General features: G+C 43.5%; 1 protein-coding gene across 1 annotated transcript in view; it reads right to left on the minus strand.

Annotated features, from left to right (window-relative positions):
* The window catches only part of BTAF1 (B-TFIID TATA-box binding protein associated factor 1), a 3,603,226-nt gene that overhangs the window by 649,100 nt on the left and 2,930,939 nt on the right, over positions 1-23,187 (minus strand). Inside the window, exon 34 of the mRNA XM_044055641.1 lies at positions 6,472-6,613. Within this exon, the coding sequence (XP_043911576.1) occupies positions 6,472-6,613 (142 nt within the window). The remainder of the gene's footprint in view (positions 1-6,471; positions 6,614-23,187) is intronic.

Raw genomic sequence — 23,187 nt, forward strand, 5'->3', positions numbered from 1 at the left:
AGCCCGAACCGGGGATCTGGAGGATCTCGACAGTACCCTCTCCACTACCTCAAAAGCCGAAGGAGATTCACCCTTGCCAGCCTCTGAGAGCAATCTCCTCGGCTCCGAGGAAGGGATCGGGGTCGGAGCCGAAGCAGTCGGCGCAGAGAGAGAGGTGCGCTCCGAACCCAACAGCTCCGAAGATACAACTCCCTCGGATCCAATGCTCAGCCCTCGGCCCCGAGAGCTCAGATCCGACAAGCTCGAGGGCATAGTCGGCGAAGAGACAAGCGCTATCGGCGCCGAAAATTCCCTGGGTCCGAATGGGCACGGATCCGATGACTCCGAGATCCGAAAGCGAGTCGGAGAAGGAGTGATCGGGGCAAACATGGGGGCCGCGCTCCCCCCCCCAGAGGGGGGGGGGGTGGCAAAAGCACCCCCATCTGCATTTGGGTCTGTAAGAACCGACGCATCATCCGATCCATATCCGCTTCGGGGATGCTTTTTGTTGACCTGGAAGAGGTAGTCGAGGCGGGCCCGGGAGGGCCGCCTCGACGACCTCGAGGGAGACTGATCTTCCTCCTCCAGCTCCGGTGAGAAGCTAGGCGAACGGAGCCGAAAGGAGAAGGATCCGGAGACCCCCAAAGGAGACTTAGTTATTTTAGCTGGCGGAGCCGAGGGGTGAGACTCGGTCCACCTTTTATGGGATCTATGTGCCTCTTCTCCTTAGTTGAGGATGCACTAGTTTCCCCAGAGCGTAAACCCAAAGTGGGAGGTTGAGTCCCGGGTAGAGCTGGGGGAACAGAGGGCGCTGAGGCAGCCGGAGCCCGAACAGGAGAGGAAGAAGAAGCTAACTCCTGGGGGAGCTTTCCCGCCAGGATCAGCTTGTTCTTTCTATCCCGAAGTGCCCGGGGGTTAAAGGCCGCACAGATCTGGCAGGCCTCTGAGAGATTGGCTGCCCCCAGGCACAAAACGCACTGAGTGTGGCCATCAGCTGGAGAAAGCTTGTGGCCACACTCAGTACATTTGGAAAAAATGGCCTTAGGCCCTTCCGCCATGTTGAACCACTCACACACACACCCAAACGCTAAGGAGGGATGGGGAGTGACAAGAAAATCTAACTGCTGTACCAGTAAAATTTTAAAAAGCCAACATAAACAAGGGGATAGAAGGTTTTACTAACACACACACTCGATTTTGACTTTTTTTGTGAAAAAAGATTGAAAACGATATCACCCAGCCAGGAGTTCTTCAAAAGTAAAGCTTCTTCAGCCGCGGCAAAAAACGATCTGAGGTAATGTGGTTGGTAGCAGGGGATTATGGGTAGGGGGAGGAGCTAGGAGCTCGGATCTTGGAGCTTGGTAAGCTGCCGGCTCGGATCCGAAGTCGGATCAGATACCCACAGGTTGCAGAGCAAATGAAGTAACTACTTCAGATTGACCCTTAGACAGGCCTGGATAGGTGCTTATTTATTAAGTACTAAAAACGGTATTCCTCTAGACAAGTGAGGAAAGTTGAGTGCTGTAGTAATTTGTAGCTTTAGAGCTTACAACAAGTTCTGAACAAGTGCAGAGCTCAAAGAAACAGATTTGACTGTTAAAACTAAAACTGGCTAGTTCTAAGGGAAAATTCGAAGAGCAGACTTTATGGCACTGGGAACAGTTTAACCCTAGCTAAACTGCGATGCATAAAGTTTTTTTTTTTTTTGATAAGCTACCTAGTGCTTACCACTCCCACTGATGAGCTAGAAGGCTTCCCTCCAACACAGAAAGGCTTGGGGTCTCAGAAACTTACAAACAGATCGGGATACAGCAAATCTGTATCTGGACTAGACTACTTACAGGAAAGGCAGGAAACAAGCTTAGAATTTTTTTTTTGGTAAAGTGGAAAGGTAGAAATCAGGAGCAGAAGATAATTCAAGGTTAAGAAACTAAGTGGTTTGGCCTTCTCAAATGTTCTCTCTGTATTAGGTAGAATGAGATAATGATATTGTTTTAATCACTATGACCATTCCTGAAGAACTGGCAGGAATATAGGATAAGAGCTCTTATGTAATACACAGATGACATGACATGCATCACCATGTCAATCCTTGAATATGGCAACTTCAGAAAATCGTTGCCAAATGCTGCATGAAGGAGAATATAAACAGAAATACAGAACCCATCAAAAAGGTCCCCTGATGTTAATTCTGTAGTTCCTACCATACATTTCCACCATGGCACTGGGCCCATTTAGTTGCAAATACTGAAAAACGAGTATGCAACACAAGATAATTAAGAAGTTAAAAATATGAAGGCACATTAACATATTTTGAGACATTAACAGCTGATGCAGTTAACTAGGAGCATATTTCTCAAGTGTCCAGATTTTTACAGAATGCCCAGATTTTTACCTCATTTTTTTTTTTTTTACAATATTTTATTTCAAATTCTGAAGAAATGAATAACAATGAACTGAGATATTAACAGAAAACAGACAGTTAAAAAAACAGACTGACCTTATAAAGCAACTATATACAAAAGTGCTACATACATAAAAAGACCATATATAACAGATTAATAATGTACTAGTTAAGGTAAAAATAAAAATAATTACCTTTAATATCATTAATGACTGCAGAGTATTAATCATAAAGAGGAAGAGTTACTTACAAGAGAGACTATAAAAACTACTTGAGAAAAATCTTAGTGTTTGTGCCGAGTATAGATTATTAATTTGAATGTTTTAATATATTTTAACGTTAATTTGTTCAATCCATTCCATGATAAATTGGGACCCGTCAAGCCAGTTTTGGGGAACATATGGTATAACTAAAAACAGGGCGATTAAAATGTGAACGTCATGCTTGGATAGGATGGGTGGTGATATATGCAAGAGTGTAAATTCTCATGACAAAGTAGGTTTCTTATAACTAATTTTTTTCCAGCTCGACTTTAATGGAACACCATAGTTTGTAAAAGTATGTACAATTCCAAAGAATATGAAGTAGATCAGCACGGTGGAATTTATAAAGGCAGACTGACTTAGGATAGGGTTAAGTAAGCATCACTGACTGTAAAAAAAAGTTTAAGGGGAATCAACTTGGTAGTTAGTTGATTTATTTAGTGGTTCCTGGCCCGAAAATTGTAGTTATTGGCTGTTTGGGCAGTTTTTCCATCTCTCTCAACTTTCTGATTTAAAAGCCCACATTTGCACTTGTTCCCCGCCCCCCCCCCCTTTCCTGTAACTATAGTCCAGCTACATCTTTGCTGTATCCAGGACTGTTCGTAAGCTCCTTAGGGCCCCCCCCCATGTCTTTCTGTGTTGGAAGGAAGCCTTCTAGCTTATCAGGGGGGAGTGGTAAGCACAAGGTAACTTATCTACCACACAAAGAGTGGTGTCTGGGCCCAGAAATTTTAGTTATTGGCAGTTTGGGCAGTGTTTCCATCTCTCTCAACTTTCTGATTTAAAAGCCCGCATTTGCACTCGTATCTCCCCCTTTCCTGTAACTAGTCTAGTCCAGATACAGATTTCCTGTATCCAGGACTGTTTGTAGGCTCCTGAGCGCCCCAACCCTTTCTGTGTTGGAGGTAAGTCTTCTAGCTTACCAATAGGAGTGGTAAGCACTAGGTAGCTTATCTACCACAAGAGGAGTGGTTTCTGGCCCAGATTTGTGGTTTATTGGCCTTTTGGGCAGTTTCTTCTATCTCTTTCAACTTTTTGGCTTAAAAAGCCTGTGTCTGCACTTCTTTCCCCCCATTCCTGTAAATAGTCTAGTCCAGACACAGACTTGCTGTGTCCAAGACTAACATTCTGAGCCCCCCCCCAAGCCTTTCCGTGTTGGAGGGAAGCCTTCTAGCTTATCAGTGGCAGTGGTAAGCACTAGGTAGCCTATCTACTACAACAGGAGTGGTTCCTGGCCTAGAAATTGTAGTTTACTGGCTGTTTGGGCAGTTTTTCCATCTCTCTCAACTTTCCGGTTTAAAAGCCCACGTTTGATCTTGTTTCCCTCCCTTGCTGTAACTAGTCTAGTCCAGATACAGATTTGCTGTATCCAGGACTGTTTGAAAGCTTCTGAGTGGTGCCAGAGCATGCTCTTCAATTTTTCCCTGTTCAATCACAGCCTCACCTCAGGCTTTGCCCCTGCCGAATGGTACACTGCTACAGTTATTCCTCTCCACAAAGGGGGAGTGACTACAGACCCTGGGAACTATCGCCCCATTAGCCTGACAAGTCTGATATGCAAAGCTATGGAATGCATCATCATGGACCTAATAAACAAGGATATAGGGAATCTCCAAACTCTGGATCCCACACAGTTTGGTTTAGTGAAGGGTAGATCATGCCTGCTCAACTTGGTCATCTTCTTTGAGTCAATCACCAGAACTGTGGATGAAGGCAAGGTGGTTCATACAGCCTACCTTGATCTGACCAAGGCTTTTGATACCATGCCCCACTTAGGAATCATAGAAAAACTCACTAAGCTTGGCATCAACCCCTATATCACTAGGTGATAAGTAGCTGACTCCAAGTCAGATTGCTGATTAGTCATGAGTGGAGTCCCACATGGTTCAGTCCTGGGTCCTCTCCTGTTTGGTATCTACTTATCTGAAGTCCAGGCCAACACAAAGGGACTCTGGCTGACGAAGTTCGTAGAGGATTGCAAGGTGGGAGCTATTAACTCCCCAAGTGATGTTGACATCCTACAGAATGGTCTCGCTGTGACCGACTGGTGTCAGAACCATGGCCTTAAGCTCAATGCCAAAAAATGTGTCATCATGCCCATTGGGAAAAACCTGGTTCCCATGAACTACCAAATTGATGGTAGTCCACTGAAAACAGAAGACGTTATGAGAGATCTAGGAACACAAGTTGACAGCAACCTCTCTTTTGATCACCACATTGCCACTGTGGTCAGGAAGTCCCTTCTATGTGGCACATATCATTACTAAGGGCTTTGCATTCAGGAAGAAAGAGGTTATTGTCTCCCTCTACTCTTCCTTCATTAAGCAAATAGAGTACAATGCCCAATTTGGCATGTACCTCTCACTATACACCTGCAACTGGAGAGGCTGCAAAAGTACCTCACAAAGAGGATTCTAGGCCTTAAACACTTGTCCTGTATGGACAGACTCAAAAAACTAACTATTCTCTGTCCCATATCGCCTACTTAGAGGTGATCTCTGCTCGAGTTACAAAGCCATGTCTGACCCAGTTCTGTTAGAAATACTACATCTAAAGAAATCCCAATCCCTCCACACCACAAGCTCCAGAGACCTCAACCTCATTATCACAATCAACAGAACATTGTGGAGGGACAGGTTCATAACCCAGAGACTGCCCAAGCTATGGAACAGACTTCCCATACATGTCAAGCAGAGCACCTCGCTGACCCACTTCAAGAGAAACCTTGATGAGTGGATAGGAAACAGACAATCCACCCTGGGGATAACACCAGTGGCTCTACTCGACAGAGGCACTGGGAACTAAGGTCAGGTGGCACTATGTCAGGGTAATCCCTATGGCTAGGCTTGTAAAGGCCCCAGGGCCATTAGCCTAGTACACACCTATGAACCTATGTGTAAATTGATGGGTTTAATTTTTGTCTAATATTTGAAGTAAATGGTAGTATCTTGGAATTTAAAGGAGATGATTAGTTTGTAACTACTGGAAACTTTTCCGACACTAAAGTCATCCACAATTGTTTACAAAGTATAAATAATGATCATTAATTTTTGATTAATCCAACTTGGATAAAGTTAAGTCTTATTTTTCTTAATATAGTAGTATAACATTTTGGCAGATTGAAGATATTTCTTAATTCATTTAATGAAGAATTTCTATGAATAAAGAAACCAATAACAAGTTTATCTTTGAGTAAAGTGAAATTAGATAGATTTAACATTGAATTATTCAGTTCAAAGTTAGGGTTTAGATGGATTGGTTGTAATAAGGCCAAAGAGTTCTGCAAGTTCAGCATACTAATTAGGTTTTGAAAGATATTGATCATATGTATTACAAATGTGTGTATTTCGAAGGTTTTAAAACAGTTCTTGTTTAAAAAGGGTAAGCCATTTTATTTTTTTGGTCTGTTCCTCATAAAATTTGTAGTTTTCTGGCAGAATGAGGAATGAGGTCAGTAAATGACATACATTTGAGTTTCAGACTTCATATCCTCCAAAAAAAATGAAGCTAACATCCTTTTATTCTATTAACTTTCTAAGTTATCAAACAGATATTTAAATCTGTACCTTTTTGGGGGGCCTTTGTTCCACTATTATTTTAGACTTTGTCCACATTTCTTGTGTTAAGAGGTTGAGAGGTATGAACATTACACACTGAATGGTTAACATACTGCCTATTGTTTTATGAAACAGTATTAAGGCAGATGGAAACGACTGACAAAACTACTACACTCAAAACGTGTGCAATACAGGAATTCTAGTGTAGTACACATTTGTACAAAAAAAATTTAATGAGAAATTATGCAGAAAACAACTGACAGCTTACCGGCTTCCTGATCTCGGGAAGAGCTTCTTGCATCTCTGCTAGCTAATATGGGCTTCCCATACCGTGCTGCAAACTGACGTTCAGTTCCCAAAAATCCTGGCATCAAAAAATCAAACAAGGACCACAATTCCAAGACATTATTCTGAAAAAAAAGTAAGTCACTAAGAATTACTCAGGAAAGCAGATAAGTTAACCAGATGACTTAAGTATTTATCTGTAAATATCCATCTAATATTAGCAATTATTAATTCCAGCAAGAAATTAACGCAATAACTTCTAATCTTTAATGACTATATTTCCAATTAGAGTCTGGTTTCTGAATTCCTGAGAAGTATAAAAAGCTGTGGAGGATACCACCTCTAAAGAGGACTGAAGATGGGACAAGCACAATGCATGTGTAAACAGTGACACAGAGTAAGGAACTCTCTTACAAAAAGCTTGCCATAAGAATGAATCTGAACTGCTTCAGTATGTCTGCTTCCCTACAAAAGTGAAATGTGGACAAATTAGAAATGAAAAACAACAAGGCAGTTAAAGTTGCACACAGTAAGGTTATGCATAGTTTGACATCAAGAAAGGGGAGACTTAAAAATACAGGTGAAAAATCAAGACATGACTTAATATTCTAGAGTCATTCAATTTCATGAAGGGTAGTATCACCTGTGTCAGGAAAAATTAATTTTGGGAAAGGAAAGTACAGTTGTGTACACTTACCATAAATGTAGATGTTCGAGTGTATTCACTGTTGCAGTCATTACACTTGGGTTATCCTGCTGGCAGGCTACCGTCAGTCGGCCTGAATTCCAAAGTCTAGGTCTGGCGTCGGTTGCTGTCGCCTCTTCCCTGACGTCAGTGCTCCAGGGGTATAAAAGATGCAGCAGATGCCATTTTCTTCAGTTTTTCTTGCTCCAGATGTCAGGTGCCCCCAAAAGGGTAGGTTAAAAATATGCCAATAAAACATGCATGCACCAAAATATATACCTTCATCTACAAGGAAATACACTACAGTGAATACACTCGAACATCTACATTTATGGTAAGTGTACACAACTGTACTATGTTCTTCGTGTTTCACTGTTGCAGTCATTACACTTGGGTTGAATCCCAAAGCTATGGTTGGGAGGCTGGAGCTAAATAGCATTCAGAGTGGCTATAAGGCCCTGCAGAACTGCAGTGGCAAAGCCTGCCCTGGATTTAGAGTAGAGTGGTAAATGATAGCGATTTGTAAAGGTGTGCGCTGAACTCCAGGTAGCAGCCTCTAAAATGTCTTTGGTTGGTACTCCCCTGAGGAAGGCTGCTGAAGTGGTTGCTGCTCTGGTTGAATGTGGCCTAATGCCCTTAGGTACTGGCTTGCCATGTTGTGAATAGCAGAAACGAATGCAGTGGCCTATCCACTTTTAAATAGTCTACTTTGAGATAGCCTTTCCTTGTGATCCTGCAGCATATGCCACTAGTAGTTGCTCTGTCTTTCTGAAAGCTTCGGTTCTGTTCAAGTAGAAGCGTAACTGACTGTGTATGTCCAAAGAATGCAGAACTCTCTCCCCTTTATTCTGTGGGTTTGGATAAAATGTAGGCAGATGAATAGTTTGGTTAAGGGCCAACACTGGACACTACCTTAGGCATAAATGTCGGGTTTGTCCTCAGAGAAACCCTGTCTGGATAAAAAATGATAAAAGGTTCCACAGTCATGAGTGCCTGTAGCTCTGAGACTCATCTTGCAGGGGTTATTGCTAGGAGCAGAGCTGTTTTCCAAGATAAAAACTTTATATCAGCTGTAGCGGCTGGCTCAAAAGGAGACAGGGTGAGTTTTTCCAAAACATAATTGAGGTCCCATGCAGGTATTGGTGATCTCCTTGGAGGCCTTAAGTTTTTGGCTCCTCTGAGGTACTGCCTTAACAAGGGATGAGAAAAGATTGGTGGCTCTGTATTGTAATGAGCCGAAATGGCAGAGGCATGAATTTTAATTGATGAAAAGGATAGGCCTTTGTCCAGCATCTCAGTTAAGTATTGCAAAATCCGAAGAATACTTGGTACAGCTGCACCAATTCCTTGTGCCTGGTTCCAAGCACAGAATCTCTTCCATTTTCCAGCGTAAGATTTTCTGATACTAGGCCTTATGGCCTCCAAAATGACATCCATTACAGCTTTAGTGAGAGGCGCATTTTGTATCACTACATTATCCACCATGCTGCCAGATTTAAGGTCTTTAGTTGGCTGTGCAGGATCTGATTGTTTTGTTGGGATAGTAGATGAGGTATTTGAGGCAAGGTCCAAGCCGGGCATTGAGACTAGTTCCTTACGATTAGATACCAGTGCTAGCGGGGCCAGTCTGGGGCAATCAATATCATCTTTGGCTTCTCTTGTCCTACCTTTAGGAGTACCTTGGGGAGGAGAGGCAGTGGAGGAAAGGCATATACTGCTAAGCTTTTCCAGCTGAAAGATAGGGCGTTAATTTTCCATGCTTGTCTGTGATAAGTGCTTGTGCAGAATCTTTTTAGTTGGTAGTCGTGAGAAGAGGCAAATAGATCTACATCTGGGCATCCCCATTTCCTTGTTATCATGCTGAAGACTTGTGGATCCAATTTCCACTCGTGGGGATCCATGAGGTTTCTGCTTAGTTCGTCTGCCAGAGTATTTATCTTTCCTGGCAGGAATTGTGCCTGCAGATGTACTTGGTAAGTCAATGCTGTGTCCCACAGAGTCATGGCTAGTCTGCAAAGGGGGTAAGAATGAGTGCCTCCCTGCTTGTTTATATACCACATGACAGTGGTGTTGTCTGTCTATCAGTAGTTGTCCCGGATGAAGTAGGTCCTTGAAGGCTGTCAGGGCATTCTGAACAGCTAGCATCTCTTTTTGATTGATATGTAGATGCATTTGGTTTGCGGGCCATGTGCCTTGAATACATCTTCCTGCCATGTGGGCCCCCCAGGCATAGTCTGTTGCATCCGTTGTTAATGTCTGCCTGGCTGGGGGTAAAGTGAATGGCTGTCCCTTGTTCTGGTGACAAGCCTTCGCCCACCAATGAAACTCCTGTTGCAGGCAGGGAATGAGGGTAATTATTGTTTCCACGCTGTGGCAATGTTGAGTCCAAACACTTTTTAGGTACCATTGAAGTTTCCTCATATGCAGTCTCACATATGGAATTAGTAGAATGCAGGATGCCATGAAGCCCAAAGCCTGCAGAATTCTTCTTGCAGATAACTGGGCTTTTGTTGCCAACAGGTTGAAATAGGTAGTCAGTTGCCTTTGTTTGTCTGGCATGAGATAAGCCATCTGGGCAGTTGTATGTAAGCTTGCACCCAGGAATATTATCTCTTGAGAGGGTACTAGTTTTGATTTCTTTTTGTTGACTATGTACCCTAGGCCTGTTAGAAATCTCTTTACAAACACCAGATGCTGTAGTAGAATGTCCTTGTTCTTTGCTTGAATGAGGCAGTCGTCCAAGTAAGGATATATTTGTAGTCCTCTTCGCCTGCAAAATGCAATTACTGGCGTCAGGCAGTTTGTGAAGACCCTGGGTGCAGTAGATAAGCCAAAGGGCAGTGCAGAGAATTGGTAGTGCATTGAGGCAGCTTTGAATCTAAGGTATCTTCTGCGTGTTTGTCTGATTGGGACATGCAGGTATGCCTCTTTTAGGTCTAAAGTCACAAGCCAAGCCTTCTTGCCCAGTATGGGCAGAAATTGCTGTAGAATCAATATTTTGAATTTTGGTATATGCAGAAATGTGTTTAAAATAGATAGGTCCAGTATTGGTCTCCAAGTCTTGTCCTTTCTTGGTACCAAGAACAATCTTGAATAAAATCCTTGTCCCTGCTCTTGCTCTGGTACTTGTTGAATGGCCCTCATGTCCATGAGGGATGAGACTTGCTTTTGTGCCTCTGCCCATTGATGTTTTGGCAGGTCTGGCCAACCGTTTGTCCTTGGCAGGGTATGGAAGTGAAACTTGTAGCCTTGCGACACTATGTCTAGGACCCATTTGTCCTGGGTTATGTGCCAGTTTTGAGAAAAAATAGTTTTCCCCCTAAAGGTGCTGCCAGAAGATAAGTGCTTGGTGCAGGCAGGGGGAAGTCATTGGGACTGCTTCCTGTATGGCTGTGATTTTGTGATTTGTCTTCTCCACTTTTGGAGGTAGACGCACACCATTGTTTAGACCTGTACGAACCTTGGGGCTGGGATCTGCCTCTTGGGCGTCTGTATCTGCCCCTTTGTGGTCTGACACTGGAAAGGACCAATTCTTTGTAGGCCAGTGTCTGCTAAATCTTGGAGGCTGAACCTGTAAAAAATCCTTAACAGTGTGCATAGATTTAGCTTTGTCCTCCATTTTCTTGAACACCTCTTCTGCTTTAAGACCAAACAAAGTATCATGCTGTAAGGAGGGGGCATCTAATAATTTTGCTTTGACATGATCAGGCAGACTTTGTTCCTTTAACCAAGCATGCCTCCTGATGACAGAACCCACAACAGCGGCTCAGCAGGAGGCCTCCAAAGAATCAAAACCACATTGCAAAGTATGCTTTCCAACTTGTTCAGCTGCATGCAATAAATCCTGCATTTCTTTATTTTCTACGCATTCAGAATTTGTCAACATTTTCTGTTTAAGCAGTGACATTATATATTGCTGATATTTGAGCATATGAAACTGACAATTTAAAGCCCTTATAGTCAAGGAAGCGGAAGTGTAAATCTTTTTTCCCCATCTGTCCAGTGCCCTAGAATCCCTGTCAGAGGGGGTAGGGTTTTTTGCAGCAGAAGCCTTGACTCCTTTGGGACCCTGAGAGAGAGTTTCTGGGTCAGCAGCAGGGTTTTTGAAAAGGAATTTATAAGAGTCAGGAACCTTGTAGTACCTGTCCGGCTTAACAGGAGCTGGAGGTAAGGAGTCAGAGTGGACTCTGAAAATACATCAACAATGTCTAACACAGGTGGAATAGCTAGGGGCCCGTGTTGTAGTAGTAAAAGGAAGTCTCCGAGCCTTTTCTTAGATTCTGAAAAATCTTGGCTCTCCCAGTGGAAATGTTCCCTCATGGTATGCAAGGTTTCCCGAAAAAAGTAATCCTCTCCTCAGGAGGAGAGGCTGAAGGGATAGATTCTTCAGCATCAGAATCCTCATAGGGAGGAAGAGAGTATTCCTGATCAGAAGAGGAATCAGATGAAATGGAAACCTGATCTGAAGATTCATATTCTGTCTCTTGCCTAGGCCTTTTATCAGGTGGGGGATGGGAACCCCTGATCAAAGTAATCAAGTCTTCGGCCGTTTTGAGCATCTGTTTATTGGGCATGGAGGCCCGTCCATGAGGCTGTTGTACTTGTTTCTTTGTCTTTAAGGGTGCTTTAGTCTTTGCCTTTGAAGCTGAAGTTGTTTTAATGTATAACTGAGTTGGTCTGAAAACACACTCAGAAGCCTATGCCTGCTCAGCGGCTCCGGACCCATCTGAGGGAATAGTCTCCGAAGGTCCAATACCTTAAGCTTCCAGCGGCCTAGGCAACTCCACGTGGGTGTCAGTACTGGCCTGCGGTTCTAAAGCAGTGGGCATCAGGGGCTGTGAAGGTGCCTCACTGAGAACCGGCGACTGGCTTAGAAAACGCCTCGTCAGTTTTGGACCTCGGATGCCTGTCCTTTTCTTTTTCTTTACGTTTCTTGTGAATTCCGGTAGTCGGATGGCTATCCGACGACATTGTATAATTAAATCTTCTGCCAAAATAGTGTAATGCAAAATCGTACCGACACTTAATAGTGCACTGGTTAAATCTAGAACAAAATTGACAACTAGCAACGTCATGGTCAGGGCCTAGGCAAGGAATACAGTAAGAATGAAAGTCCTTATGAGGTATTTGCTTCCCACAAGAAATACAATAATTAACTTTTTCGGACATCGGTCTGGAGCAAGAAAAAAAAGTTTCCCCAATGGGGTACTTTGCTTTTAATGAAGACTTCGGATCTGAAATTCGAACACGAAAATCTCAGGAGTCAGCAGACTGGCACTTGCGAACTGCTTATGCTTCGGGCATCGCGCGGCAAGAAAGAGTGAAGAAAATGGCGTTGGCTGCATTTTTTATACCCCTGGCGCACTGACGTCAGGGAAGAGGTGACAGCAACTGACATCATACCTAGACTTTGGAATTCAGGCCGACCGAGGTTAGCCTGCCAGCAGGATAACCCAAGTGTAATGACTGCAACAGTGAAACACGAAGAACATCATACCTTTCACCAAATAAGGCGGATTGAATTATTAACACAAGTGAGTTGAGTGTAAATGCAGTTTACATTTGAAGCTTAGTGTGTATTACCATATGCACCTAATAGTGGATAGCAATTCTGGGTTCCAAAAAATAATTTTTTTTTTCTTTTGTATGTGGTTTGAGGGAAGGAGGGCCTGAACCCATTAAATGGTTGCAGAATACAGTTTGTTACCTATCAAATGATGGGGAACGGGTTTATAAGATTTAAGATTTGCTTCTATGAGCAAAGCAGTGATCGTTCTTGGAGTTGTGGAGGGTTTGGGAGGAGTTTGCATGGTCATAGTCTTGGTTTAGTGAGGTTCGGAAATCCTGGACCTAGACGGTTAAGCAAATTGCATCAGAGTGGGCAGTGTTGCTTGCAAATTTAATTATTTGGCCTTGGTATTTGGTTGTTTAAAATAATTTCTTGAGTTATATTTTTTCTGCAATTGCAAAACTTATTTTATGGAGAGTAAATGTAAAAGAAATGGAAGCATTAACTGACATTTTTAGGTTGTTCACAGTTATATCGTGGATATGTGACAGCTGTAATATGTATTAAAATGTACGTATATATTTTGGATTGTCAAAACTGAGAGATTTGTGGTTGTTTGTAATAAATCATCTATCGTGTCCTTATGTCTTTTTTTTTCGTTCCGACTCCCTTGGGTGGCTGTATGGGAACTTGTTTTCTTTGGCCTCTGTTTGGTTACTAGTTGGACGTGCCAGAACGATGCGGTGGTTTAATCTCTCCAAAATATTTTAATCAAGATGTTCTTGTGCATGATGTCATATTTAAAAGGGTTGGAAAGCAATGGCATTACTTTGCTTGCCAGCTATCAATTTTCATTATTTGTGTAGCAGCCTGTATTGGTCTCTATCTAATTTGAGAGAGTTTTTTGCACAAAAAAGTTGTGTTGGGCTCTTGTAATACAAGAAAGGTGAATTTCGTTTATCTGTTTGTATTACTGTGGGAGCGGTCAGTTTTCTTTTACGGACAAGTATGAGTGTAAAAAATCATTTAGCAGAGTACACTATATAGAGCCGTATTGGGCTACATAAATGAATAAAACATATACTTGGTGTATGGATGGTGAAAAAGCCACACTAGAAACATCTTGAGTGTCTGGTGGGATTACTGGTGTTGTGTGATGTCTAGTAATATATGAAAAATGCTGCGATGAAATAGATTAGTAGCAAAATTTTTTGTGTCAAAAATAACCTACATACAGCAATGTAGGTGGGTTAACAGAAGGTAGAAATAGGTCTACAAAACACTTTGGGGTGGTCTACAGAAATATTGGTAGTACCATTTGAAGAGCCAGCGCTGGCAGACATCTAATAGGTGGTAGGTATCTATCATACATAAAACAGTACAAGTTGCTTATGATGACTTGAGAATTATGTATACCTTCATATGGTATTCTTTAAAGCAAAGTGTTGCTCAACTGTTAGCTAGTGTGTGGTACTAGGTTTTAGTCATGTTGACCCAGCTTTCTTGTTAGTGGTTTGGTCAAATGCTGTGTACCATAAGATACAGTACCACATCTGTGTATGTGACTTCTTTGGTACCACCTGGTGGTTGGTGAACAGCGTGGATTTTCTTTTCACTTTAAATTACAGGTTAATTGTGAAACTGTTTAAATAACAGTCCTACATTTTCTGTGTGTTCTTTAGTAAATTGTAACCTGCTGTGGTTTTAGTTTTGCATTGGTATCTGTTGCTGTTTCCATACAGGGGATGTCCAAGTTGCACTGAAGGTGTAGTGGAATTACATTTTTCTTGTCACAGCCAGAAATATTCCTGAAAAGAAACAAGAAATATTAAAGGTGGTGTGTGGGTCTGTATGGAAAATCTTTAATAGAAGTATTAACTATATAACTCATAGGGATAAGCTTTAATGAGGGAGTGTGATACAGGCATGCGAATTGGAGAAAGAACATGCTGGAGGGACAGGTTCATAACCCAGAGACTGCCCATGCTATGGAATAGACTTCCCATACATGTCAAGCAGAGCACCTCAATGGCCCTCTTCAAGAGCAGTCTTGATGAGTGGATGGGAAACAGAAAATTCACCTCCGGGATCACTCCAGTGGCTCTACTCGACAGAGGCACTAGGAACCAAGGTCGGGTGGTATGATGCCAGGGTAATCCTACGGGCTAGGCTTGTAAAGGCTCCAGGGCCATTAGCCTAGTACACACCTATGGACAAGGTGGAGGCAGAGGGTTATCAAAAAGCAAAGCCAAATTAAGCAAGCATCAGTGGTGCAAAAAAATAAATCCTTAACTATGGCCTAGGAGACCAAAGTTCGATTAGCAGTTAGTGAAGCCTGATGATGCTGATAGGAGATGCAGGTCCATTCTTGAGGTAGGAGCAGGAAAAGCATATCACGTACAGGCACACTGCCTCAGAAAAGGTGGTGGGTGTAGCAACTGCCCTGAAGGTATGCTTAGGGCTTAACCAAGCCACTACCAAGTTGTAACCCTCTTTAGCAAAAGCCATAGAGGATATCCTTGCAAGAGGAGGGTAGTGAACATCTTTGTGGTGATATGGGTAAGACCATCCCCCCACACTCAAGGGTGGTGTTAAAATTTACACACAGAAATGCTTCACAGCTGGGTTTACTGAGAGTGTATAAACTCAGCGATGTCTAAAGCCATGCTTCTCAAACTATCAGTTTCAAAGGACCAGTTTTGCTTCCTAACTCATTATAGACTGGTACTTTTGTAAAATAACTGCAACAAACAGACAATACAGAACACCATCTGGATGAGTTTTCTGGTGTTTCCTCACCTTGTTTTAAGCTGAACACTAAAAACCTGTCAAAGACTGCACTGAAATAACTGAATTAAGACATGAATTGTAGATACTCTGAGGTGCATTTCAGAGCTTTTTTTCCCCAAAATTTTCATCCAATGATGGCTTCATCAAAAATTTTGACTAAGAAAAGAAATTCAGTCTTATTTTCTTTCAAGGAAGAAATATGCTGTTTCCAAACTTTAATGTATAAAGCTAACAAAACAGTTATTTCCCAATAAACTGGGATGATAAATACTTACAGATATACAAAAGAGGCATACTTGGACACACTACCTTCCTATCTGCTCAAAAAAATATTAACTTCCTATCCACTGGAATTAGCCTGGGAATAAAGTGAAAGAAGAACGAATAGGCAAAACTGTACATTTAAAGTTGTTACTGTCATACATATACACATCTCCTTACCCCTATACCCCCCAAAAGAATCTAAAAATACCCAGATCAGAGAGAGATTTTAAATATTACTCATACATACATAGTTGCAAGAATAACATGGTTTACATTTAAAAGTATTTTCTGAATGATACAAAATGACTCATGTCCATCATTATTTATTTTACTTACTGATATTTGATTACCGGGAAAGCCCAACTAAGTAGAAGCCCATTTTCAGTGAAAGCCCAGGGAGAAAAGCTCCAAATTACTACAAAACATTTTAAGAACAATAATTTTACAATCTTCAAAAATAAAACAAACATTTGCAGTTTAAATAATTATAACAAACTAGATAATATAAAAACACTGGTTAAAAAATGATACAAGGTATATGACAATCATTTAATATTTAGACAGTTTGTAGAGGAAATTACAGGTAAGGCAGTCTAATACAAATTGGAATTGCAATATGAGGTGAGGGGAAAAAAATTAGTTATGTACTTACCATAACCTGATGCCTATGTTATCCTAGGTCATCATCACGATAGGGTCTAGGATCCAACCTCAAATCTGAGCCGGCAACATAACACAGATGGATCCAAGGCTCTAGCTCCTCCCTCTCTCATAATGCCCTGCTGCCCTGTGTATTTCCCAGATTGAGTTTGCTGTCTTTTCTAATTCTCAAGAGTATTCCTACAACAGCTCTGGAAGAAAACAGACCTATTTCCTCCAATACCCATAGGGTAGGGGGATGGCGGGAGGAAAAAACTTGAGTAATAATGACCCAGGATAACACAGGTACCAAGTTTTGGTCAAGTACATAACTATTTATCTGATGTTATCCCTGTCATCATTCATCATGATAGGGTCAGAGTCCCCAGCTAACATACATCCCAGGAGGCCTCAAGGAAGGATGTGCCGGAGCACAGTGGACCCAAAGGAGCCTACTCCTAGAATCCAAGTTTATATTGTAATGTGAAATTAATGTGTGAAGACTAGACCAAGTAGCAGCAGCATGAATGTCATCAATAGAAACCCAGGCCAAAAAAGCTGAAGCAGCAGCCGCGGATCTAGTACAACGAGCTTTGATTTTCCCAGGAATCTCAAGGTGTCTATACTCATAGACCGTGGAGATGCAACTAGAAATCCAATTAGAAATAGTGGTTTGAGAGGCTGGGAGTCCACGTCTATTAGGGGAAAAAGCCACAAAAAGTTTTGACTTACAAAACTCTTTGTCCTGTGAAGGTAGAACTGTAACTGATGGTGAACATCCAAGGTATGAAGAATGTATTCTCTCCTGTTTGAATGATTAGGAAAGAACAATGAAAGTTGACTATACTGGTGTTCAAGTTGGACTCCAAAGTGACATTCAGTAAAAAAGAGGTGTTCATCCTCAGAGAAACCTTATCCTTGTGAAAAACCAAATAAGGAGGGATAATGGTAAAATCCTGGAGTTCTGAAACCCTCCTGGCTGAATTAATGGCCAGCAGGAAGGCCATCTTCCAAGATAGGAACTTGAGATCACAAGAACTAGCAAGCTCAAAAGGACTGGTAGTTAGAGACTGCAAAACTAAAGTAAGATCCCAAGGAGGTGTGGGATCTTTTATTGATGGTTTAAGAAGAAAACCTCCCTTCATGAATGTTTTGCAAAGCCTAGAAGGAAAGGCAGACACACTGTTCTCATGGAGATTAGAAATTGCTGCCAACTGGAGCCTGACAGAAGAAAACCTTGCTCCCGCTTGGAAAAGTGAAGACAGAAACAAGTGAAAGTCAGAAACAGAAGTGGAAAAAAAATCCAGATTCTTGTTCTTGGCCCAAATGGAGAACCTTTTCCACTTGCTGAGGTAAACCTTTCTAGTGGATGGTTTTCTGGGAGGCCAAAATGATAAGTTTTAATGGGGGGGGGGGGGGCTTGACTGCTTTAGAATAACTGGAAGTGGAGAAATCATGCAGTTAACCGATCATGCAGTTAACCGGACAGTCCGAAGTTTTGGTAGAGGAATCCCCAACGGATGGGAAATAAGATCCTGACTGGTATCCAGTATCCAGGGTAGATACGTCAGACGAGACCTGGTGAAGGGGAACCTGGCTGACGAGGTCAGAAAGGAGCAATAAGGGTCAGAGATGACCTCAGGTGTTGCGCTTTTTGTAGATCCTTGGGAATTAAAAGGACAGGAGGATAGGTGTAAAGGAGACCCGGTGGCCAATTGAGGATTACAGCGTCCCTCGGTGACCTCCCCCGAGGGAGGATTAGGGCAAAGTACTTGCTACATTTGTGGTTGACTGGGGAGGAAAAGGGATCAAAGCAACGTATATCCCAATGGTTGAAAATCCGCTTCACCACAGAGGGATTGAGAAACCACTCATGAGGGCTCAAGTTCTGTCTGCTGAGCCTGTTGGCCAACACGCTGGTACTCCCGGGTATATGCATTGCAAGAAGAAAGCACCCAGATGACATCACCCATTCCCACACTGTCATGGCCTCCCTGCATAACTGTTAAGATACTGTTCCCTCTTACTTGCTGATATACCAGACCACAGCCATGTTGTCTGTCTGAAGTGCAATCGTCCTTCGGGGGAGTCAGTCTTGAAAGGCTTGCAATGATAGGAGAACAGCTCTCATCTCTAGGATGTTTATGTGCAACCTGGTCTCTGCAGGGGACCACACACCTTGGACAGGCTTTCCCTGAAAATGCCAAAACAGGAAAGCTTCCGTGGTCACCTTGGCCATGGGTGGGGGTAGAAAGAAGTGCCTGCCAAGGGAAAGATCTTGGGAGTGAAGCCACCAAGAAGATGTTGTTTGCACACCGGTGTCAGCTTTACAGTCAAACATGGGATGAAGAAGTGACGATCACTGAACCGCCAAAGTCCACTGCATCACCACCATGGGGTACCTTGCAGAACAACAAGAAGAATGGCAAAGGTCATGGACCTGAGGGCTCGAAGAATCAAGTGTACAGGAGAATGGGATAAATTCAACAGTTGAATTACCTGATCCTGGATCAAATAAACCCTGCGCATGGGTAAAGCCACAATCTCTGAAGTCAAATCCAACATGACCCCTATGAATTCCAACTGTTGAGATGGCACCAGATTGGATTTTGAATGACTGACTGTGATCCCCAGTCGATGGAACAGGGGGGAAATATAGCCTATAGCTTGTAGCGGTCAACGCCTCGAGAGGACACGAGGAGCCAATCATTTAGGTATGGAAACACCTGAAAACCCTGCAAGTTCAGGTGAGCCGCTACCACTCTCATGCATTTGGTAAACACCCGGTGGTGGTGGGGGGGGGGGGGGGCTGTGGTTGAGACCAAAGTGCAGGGCTCTGAACTGGTAATGACTGCCCTCTAGCTGGAAGGGCAGATGTCTCCTGGACTGCCTGTCTATCTTGATATGGTAGTAGGCATCCTGGAGATCTTCCAAGCACATCCAGTCGGCTCTGCATAGGAGCGGCAGAATAGAGTGAGCAGTAACCATCTGGAACTTTGACTTCTTTACTGACAGATTGAGCTCATTGATGTCCAAAATTAGACACAGGTCCCTCGTCTTTGGTACTAAAAGAAGTGAGAATAAGCACTGGATCCTCTTTGTCCTACTGGGACCTCTTGGATGGCTCTTTTTAGAAGAAGTTGCTGAACTTCTTTGAAGGCCAGCTCTCTCTGACTGGGTGGAACATTGAGGAGGAAACTTCTTATGGGAGGGGGTTCCAAAGAGAGAATGAAATAGCCTCTGGATACAATGTTTAACACCCAGTGATCGGAGCTTACATCTGTCCAGGCTAGTGGGTGTAGAGATGATGAACCCAACTGCCCTGCACTCGGGCAAAGCTTCAGAAGCACTGTGGGGGCTACTCAGAGAAAGGCTCCCTGGAGTCTGATTTTATGGACCCCCCTGCCTTGGGGGCGGCAGTGAAGACCGATACCTCTTCCCCTGCCTCGGGAAGAGAAATCATCAGGAGCATGTTGGAAGGAGGAATGCATCTTGTGGAACCACATGCTCCTGGTTCCCCACTGGGTCTTAGAGAAAGACCTCTGGGGGCAGAAAGCTTGATTCCAACCACAATGTCTTCCCTTCCTGCTCACTGCAGGTCAAAGTATCCTTTACTGAAGATCTAAACAAGGTAGAACCTTCAAAGGGGGCACTAGTAAAGGATGCCTTGAAGGGCTCCGCAAACCCGCATAAGCATAACCAGGCATGATGCCTCGCAGCAATGCCAGTACCTGCTGCCTGAAAGGTAGCTTCCGCAGCATTGGAAATTAACCTCATCAAGGAGTTCACCAGGGAAGTCAGAGTGGATAGCTTGGAAGACACCATTTTAAAGGCCTCCACTGGCAATAACTCTGTAAGGGAAGTGGTGAATTCTTGGACCAAATCCATTTGGAGATGTGTAAAATGTGCCAAATAGTTTACCGCCCTCAGACAGAAAGTTGCTGAGGCCTACACATGCTTCTCAAAGTGGTCCACCATCCGAAACTCCTTGTTCGGAGGATGGACTGTGAAGATCTGGTCAGCTAGCTCCTTCTTAGTGGCGGCAGCCACTACAATGGCATCTACTGGGACTCTCTTGCTCCAAAAAACACAGTCTTTTAGGGGGACTAAGAAATTTGTCTGCAGGCTTGGGGACTTGCTCCACTGTGTCAGGTTCCTTCCACACCCTGCTAGCAAATAAATCAACTCATCAGCAAGGGGAGGACACCCAGGAGGTAGATGGGTGGTCCTGAAAGCCATCAGAAACTTGGACTCCTCCGAAGACAGGGATTGGGGGAGAAGATTCATCCTTTTGCTTTAACATTTTCAAGGATGTCCCCAAAGGAGACATCATCGGGCGGAGATCTGGGGGACCAGTCTCCTTCCTCGAGGTCCATGTCCTCAGTGAGGGATTCCAACAGGGAGTCCAAGTGCCTCCTCTTGCACTCTCGCTTATGATGCATCACCTCGGTGATGGGCTCTGTGGAGGACTCTGAAGAGACAGGGAATGCCAGAGGGAAGGAAAAACCCTGAAGGCTTGAACAGGAGGGCTGACACTGGACTGAATGAGAGGCCTCACCAGCCATTGTAGAGAGAGGTAGGGAGGAATTGGGAGTGGTGGCCAAGGAAACTCCAGACCTGGAGAAGGTCCTCTCTATCACCCTGAAGGCCGAGGGGCTGGAAGCAGGTCCATCTCCATACATCCAAGGGAGAAGTCCCCCAGAGAGGAGGAAGGAGCCCGGAAACAGCCCCTCGACCACCAGATGATACCAGCTCAGAATAGTCAAAGGCCGAAGTGCAGAGGGGAAGGGACCGGTCAGAAAAGACAGTACCAGATCCCCCCCCTGCACAGCAGGTGTCGACCACGCCAGAAAGTACATTTGTGTACACTTACCATAAATGTAGATGTTCGAGTGTATTCACTGTTGCTCATCACACTTGGGTTATCTGCCTGCAGGTAGCCCTCAGTCGGCCCAAATACCAGAGACTTAGTATTTTTGCGGATGCTGTCGCTCCAGGACTAACGTCAGGTCTTCAGGGGTATATAGGGAGGTACGTTATGATGGGGGAAAATACCACCAGTAAAAAGTAAATACCAATACCCCTGAAAGGGGGGAGTAAAAGGCATAGAGAGTTGAGAGAGAGAGAGAGAGCAACCAGGGGGCTGGAGGGAAACCAGGACTGCAACAGTGAATACACTCAAACATCTACATTTATGGTAAGTGTACACAACTGTACTATGTTCTTAGAGTTTTCACTGCTGCAGTCATCACACTTGGGTAGATTGCCAAAGCTGAAGAAGGGTGGAGGCAGTCTAGAAGATTTAGGGCTGGCTAGGATGCCTTGCAGGACTGCTGTTGCAAAACCTGCCCTGGATTTGGAAAAGATAGGCAAATGGCAGTGCCTGGCGAAGGTGTGTACAGAAAGTACAGTTATGTACACTTATAAATGTAGATGTTCGAGTGTATTCACTGTTGCAGTCATTACATTTGGGTTATCTGCTTGCAGGTAGCCCTCAGCCGGCCTGATTATCAAAGTCTTGGGTCCTGCGTTGGTTGCAGTCTCTTCTTTCATGACGTTAGATAGTCAGGGGTATAAAGCATGCAGCCGACACCATTACATCAGTTTTTTTGCCCCACATGACAAGTGCTTCCATAATGGGAAGCAATTATATAGAAGGCTACACCTATAATTATACAATTATAAGCAAATACACCAGAAAGCTAAAATACAACAAGAAGAGCGGTATAACAAATAGAAGTCAGGGGGCTGGTGGGAGGGTAACCAGGACTGTAACAGTGAATACACTCAAACATCTACATTTATGATAAGTGTACACAACTGTACTATGTTCTTCATGTTTCACTGTTACAGTCTTTACATTTGGGTAGATTCCCAAAGCTAAGAAAGGGTGAAGGCAATTAGAAAGCATTGGGACCAGCTATTAGGCCCTGCAAGACTGCAGTGGAAAAAACAGCTCTGGATTTAGAGAAAATAGACAAGAGGTAATGCTTGGTGAAGGTAAGAACAAAACTCCAGGTAGCAGCTTCTAGGATGTCCCTGGTAGGAACACCTCTGAGAAAGGCTGTTGAAGTAGATGCAGCCCTGGTGTAATGTGATCTTATCCCCTGTGGGTAGGTTTTCCATGGTGCTTATAGCAGAAATGAATGCAATGGCCTATCCATTTAGAAATGGTTTGCTTTGAAATGGCCTTCCCCTGTGCCCCTGCAGAAAAGGCAACTAGCAGCTGTTCAGTTTTTCTGAGAAGCATAGTCCTGTACAAGTAAAATCGAAGTTGTCTGTGCACGTCCAAAGAGTGCATTATTCATTCTCCTTTGTTCTGTGGATTAGAAAAGAAGATTGGCAAATGAATGGACTGATTAAGGGCCACACTGGATACCACCTTGGGCATAAAGGAAGGATTGGGTCCTGAGGGACACCCTGTCAGCATGGACGATGATGAAGGGCTCCACTGCCATGAGGGCCTGTAATTCAGACACTCTTCTTGCTGAAGTGATGACTAAATGGAAGGCTGTTTTCCAACAAAGGAATTTCAATTCTGCAGTTGCAGCTGGCTCAAAGGGAGGTAGAGTGAGCTTTTCCAATACAAAGTTAAGGTCCCAGGCTGGAATAGGGACTCTCCTGGGTGTTCAAATTTTTGGCCCCTCTGAGGAATAGCTTCCGCAGTGGGTGAGAGAAGAGAGGTGACTCTGTATTAAAATGTGCTGAAATGGCAGAGGGATGAATTTTAATAGAAGAGAAGGAAAGGCCCTTATGAAGCATCTCTGCTAAGTATTGAAGAATATGCGGTAAACTGGGCACTGTTGTGCCCA

Source organism: Protopterus annectens, chromosome 14.part0, assembly GCF_019279795.1.
Source record: "Protopterus annectens isolate FY-2018-M chromosome 14.part0, PAN1.0, whole genome shotgun sequence".
In the NCBI taxonomy this organism is placed as follows: domain Eukaryota; kingdom Metazoa; phylum Chordata; order Ceratodontiformes; family Protopteridae; genus Protopterus; species Protopterus annectens.